Source organism: Ctenocephalides felis, unplaced genomic scaffold, assembly GCF_003426905.1.
Source record: "Ctenocephalides felis isolate EL2017-DRISC unplaced genomic scaffold, ASM342690v1 CF-g0.4_SCAFFOLD_03571, whole genome shotgun sequence".
Lineage (NCBI taxonomy): Eukaryota > Metazoa > Arthropoda > Insecta > Siphonaptera > Pulicidae > Ctenocephalides > Ctenocephalides felis.
Window position 1 is genome coordinate 66,987,489 of NW_020539725.1, and position 4,736 is coordinate 66,992,224.

The 4,736-nt window shown below is 27.9% G+C and overlaps 2 protein-coding genes across 2 annotated transcripts; one reads left to right on the forward strand and one right to left on the reverse strand.

Moving 5' to 3' along the window:
• The first annotated feature begins 1,592 nt into the window (after nt 1-1,592).
• Nucleotides 1,593-2,464, forward strand: LOC113384471 (uncharacterized protein C7orf50 homolog). The gene has a single exon (XM_026622189.1). It carries the CDS (start codon nt 1,739-1,741, stop codon nt 2,426-2,428), a length of 690 nt encoding a protein of 229 aa, XP_026477974.1. The 5' UTR covers nt 1,593-1,738; the 3' UTR covers nt 2,429-2,464.
• Nucleotides 2,465-2,713: 249 nt separating this feature from the next.
• LOC113384472 (thioredoxin, mitochondrial) lies at nt 2,714-3,496 on the reverse strand. The gene is made up of 2 exons (XM_026622190.1): nt 3,218-3,496; nt 2,714-2,975 (listed from the first exon to the last, which is right to left on the reverse strand). The coding sequence occupies exons 1-2, from the start codon at nt 3,394-3,396 to the stop codon at nt 2,729-2,731; spliced, it is 426 nt and encodes a 141-aa protein (XP_026477975.1). The 5' UTR covers nt 3,397-3,496; the 3' UTR covers nt 2,714-2,728.
• Nucleotides 3,497-4,736: the final 1,240 nt, after the last annotated feature.

Genomic DNA, 4,736 nt, shown 5'->3' on the forward strand with positions numbered 1-4,736 from the left:
TGGGCCATGGTAACTTTGTTAGATGATTTAGTTCAAGGAAACTTAATGTATCAAAGATTTTTTGTTTGCCAGAACACTATTTTTTATGTCACTCATATATGACTGACATGGCCCAATATTAAAACTTTTTTTCTCCATTGCATATATATGTCTGGCATAGCTCGTGTAGAACTTTTTAGTGTGAGACACATATGACTGACACGGCGATTAACTTGTTAAAACCAAACAAACTTTACATAAGTCATTTATACACATTTCTAATTTTTGAAACTAAATATGTCCTTTATTAGATAGACAAAATTTTATAGATATCGAGTACCGGCCAAGTTTATATCCACATGTTAGTATTTCACACAAGTAATAATATTAGAACAAATTACAATAATATTCATGTTAGTTTATAAATGCAAAGACTTCACACAATTCGTAAAACAATAATTCTAACAATTGCATTTAATGTAGGAAAACGGTAGCTTTTCAATACTTGGTTTGTTATTAATGAGAAAATTTGTAGAATTTGTAGCAGTAAATTAAATAGTTTGAATTATATATATATATATATATATATATATATAAATATATTATCGATCAAAATACTATAATTAAAATAAATCAACAATATTCACAGTAAGGAACTCGAAAAAGAATTTTGAAACTGTTTTATATCACTAATTTTTCTAGTTTTTTTTTTCCATTATATTTTATAATTTTTTCGAACTGTTACAAATATTTCTTTATAAAGACCTAAAAGAAAGAATATAAAAATTATCTGTGTTTATTTATTTAATTTATCATAGTCAAGAGCACAAATTAATATTTTATTCAACAAAATGATAAGAAGGCTTTTATCAGAAATAATTTTGTTTAATGTTTAATTGATCAAATTATTAATTAAAGTAATCATAATTTTTTTGTAAATTTGACCAAATACTTTAATACTAATTATTTTAGGTGATTGTGATAATTAAGTTTAGTTAATGTGATTATAAGTTATCTGACTGTATTATTTATTAAATTTATATTACTTTTAAACATATCGATGATATTATGATGCTTTAATTAATTATCTGCTTATAAGAAAATTAATTATCTGCTTAAGAAGACATTTATATTCATGCAAGTTTCTTATTCGCTAAAATCAAAGTCATAATAATTCTAGTGTAATTTTTTAAACTTTTCTACATCATATTTTATTACATTTCAAATCTTGCCCAATGTAATTTTTGCACTATATAAATTCATCTTTTTAATAATTTACTAATCATTATTTAATTTAAGATTTAATTATGCCAGTACGTCATAAGTGATATTTTTATTCTAACTAAAATCATAATTATGTATGATAATTATTAGAATAAAATTGATACATTCCATATCGTGTTTTGTACTCAGTTTTAATATTAGTATATTGATTACCAGATTAACTTTATAATTATAATCATTGTTTAAAAATAATGAAATGTAAATAATTTTTCATTATTCAACTTTGTTTTTTGAAAATACCGCCATTAATTTATTTTCCTTCAACGCTGGCAACACTTATGAACGGAAAATAAAAAAGCACGTGGATTGATACAAACGTCAAATATTATTTATTTTTTTGTTTAGTATAAGAAGTAAAGAAGTAATTGTAATTATTAAATTATGATTTAATGTGACGCTATTATTAAATAATATTGTATTTATTTGAATCTTATTGTTGTAGATTTAGTGCTTTAAGTATATAAAATTTGTAAATATGACAAAACAAGTAAAATTTAAGGACCAAGTTGATACTACAAAAAAAGTCAAAAAGGTTAAAAAATCAGGTCAAAAAAGACCCCCAAAGCCAAAGTCGATATTAATCCAATCTGGAGACAAAATTAAGAAAAAAGAAAAGAGAAATAAAATAAAAAATGATGTCGACAACGAAACAGTAGAAGAAGATTCTAACATACAAGAAGCCCCTGTGGGTTATCAATTAACCCCAAACGACATCCAAGAACTAAAAAAACCCGAAAACAAAAAAAACGTCATATCCAAAAGACAACTCAAAAGAGAAAAACTAGAAAAAACTCAAAAGGAGCAGCGAGAAAAATCCACAAACGAGCTCATCGAAAAAGCATGGGAGTACCTTGACACTTGGAAAAACAACAAAACCAACTGGAAATTCCAGAAAGTCCGACAGGTTTGGCTGACAGACAATCTATTCGACAGCGACAAGATTCCAGATAATTTGTGGGATGTTGTTATAGAATATTTTTCTGGATCTCAAGGTAAAGTTAGAAGTACGATTATTGAACAAAGTACAAAAGTTGTTCAAGAAATGTCTGATTGGACTGAGCAAAAAGAGCAAGCTGAGAAAGATGGTGTAGAGTTTAATACACCTAAACCGTGTAAGAATAAATATAAGCGAGCTAGGAAAATGTTGCAGAGCTTGCAGGAGTAGAATTGTAATTGTAATAAAATTAAAGTAACGAGTAAATGTTTGTTTGATTTAATTTTTTGTGGTATAGGAAAAGTAGGAAAGAAATTTTATTAGATGGTATGGCCAATGAAGAAGTAAATTAGGTGTTAACTAAGTAAGTGCACATTTTTGTTGGAAACTCATATAAATCCTTCCTTTACAGTTAAACAACAAATATTGCAAGAATAGATATATTTATTCTACAATAAAATCAACAACAAAGCATTTATTATTTCTTTACAACAATTATTGTACAGTAAAATATGTCTACAAACAATTAACTTATTGTTTCTCGTCCATCACATCTTGAACCCATTTTCTCAGAACATCACTGTCTTGTAGACCGACTAGCCTCTTCTCGACCTTTCCATTTTTAATAGCCAAGAGCACTGGTACAGATGCTACATCGTAGTCCAGAGCTAAGTCTGTGTTTTCATCGATATCAACTTTAGCTAATGATACTTTTCCTTTGGTTTCTTCAATGACTGTTTCTAGTCTTGGTGTTAACATGCGGCAGGGATTACACCAACTGGATAATAATAGATAGGTAATAATTTTTTTGGCAGATGGAGAAATGAAATTTATATCTTTAATAAATTTAATAGTATCTAGAAACACTTCTATGTCGATGTACCACTGTAAACTCAATTAGTCTTTTGATTTAATCTTTGGCAATAAATTAAAAATATCAATTTGTTATCTTATACCAAAATCAATAACCTTAAATTCCAAGTATTTTAATAAAATATTAGTTTAACCATTATTACTCACGTTGCAAAGAAATCGACAATCACAGGCTCTTTGCTATTCTTGACTTTATCTTCAAAATCTTTCATATCTTGAATTTTATAAGAATCCCTCCTCACACTAGTGGCGCATATAGACCTCACGACATGTTTTCGGTACGACCTCAAGGGCGCAATTAATGATTTCACTGTGCAATTCATCATAATCGATTTGTTTGATTTATCACTAAATATATTAAGGTTTATTTAATGATTTTATGATTTTGTATTGACAGTATGACGAAATACTTTATGAAGGTGATCGGAACAAATAAAATTACGCCTGTGTCTAACTTCAGAGCAAAGATAAACTGACAGATGACAAAGTGACGTTTGAGAGATTGAGGTTAAGTTCGTTGATTTTAAAAAACTTTCAAGTTGTAAATAAATATACATATTTTAATAGTTTAAAACTAAAGTGATATCATGAATTTATTATATCCGTGCGTTAATATATTAATTTGTTTCACTAAATGCAAATCGTATGCAATATTTAAAAATACATTTTTACACTATGTGTTTGTGTTGTGCGTAGATAATGGAAGTGTAAGGTTAAGGTGTTGTACATAAATAACTATTAATGAATTATATGTATTAATTTTATTCAAGCTTTCCTGAAGATTGTAAACAAATATAAATTCATTACAATAAATGTTATATTATTTGTTATATCTGCTGGACACTTTGTCAGGTAAGTCCAGAGACGTGCAATGTACTTTGTCCACATAATAGTTGTTCCAAACATTCCATAGGATGAGTTACAGTAATCCCCAAAAAATCGAAAATGAAAATTTTTATATATCTTTACGTTTCTGAACATTTTGGCATACCTTAGAAAAAATGTATATATGAGGTATGTGTATGTGCGTGTGTGTGTTTTTTTTTTGGAAGGAAGGAAGGAAGAAGAAGGAAATGCATTTATGCATCCCAGACTAGGTCTTTCGTCTGAGTATGTCGGACTCAATACCGCGCTGGTATAATTTTCCACGAAATATTCTTGTCCCACGGAAATCGCAGTTAGGCATTACTTCGTGGGGGTAGGATCTAGAATGTCTTCATTCTTATCTTGATTTTATACTTATCTTTTAACTGAGCAAAGTGTGTATGTACGTGTGGATACAATTTTTTTATCCAATTAGAATGATTCCAAAGCATTCGATTCCTATTGATGGAGAAACGTGCTGATTAGTTTTTGGCAAAGAAATTTGAAGCATAAAAACTAGTGGTGCATGATGGCATCGTGCCTTAAGGCAAATAGCTGGAACTTGTCGTACCGAAAATTTAATTTTTTTAAAAAAAGCTGTAATTTTCCAAAATCTTCAAAAAATGATTTGAATTAGAGTATTTTGAAAGTTTTCAACCGTCTTATTTTCTCAAATTTTTATAGATATCCATGGTACTTTTACACAAGTTTTCACCATTTGACTTTTTTTTAAAAAAAATGTTTTTTTAATGTGATTTAATTTTTTTTTGAAAGTTGGAACTTTTTTTTCAAAGTAATAGCG

What these genes read in the sequence shown, in the direction of transcription:
- LOC113384471 (XM_026622189.1), top strand. Translation starts at nt 1,739, where the DNA reads ATGACAAAACAAGTAAAATTTAAGGACCAAGTTGATACTACAAAAAAA.
- LOC113384472 (XM_026622190.1), bottom strand. Translation starts at nt 3,396, where the DNA reads ATGATGAATTGCACAGTGAAATCATTAATTGCGCCCTTGAGGTCGTAC. An exon ending in ATTGTCGATTTCTTTGCAAC is followed by an intron (nt 2,976 to 3,217) that starts GTGAGTAATAAT and finishes ATTATTATCCAG; the next exon opens with TTGGTGTAATCCCTGCCGCA.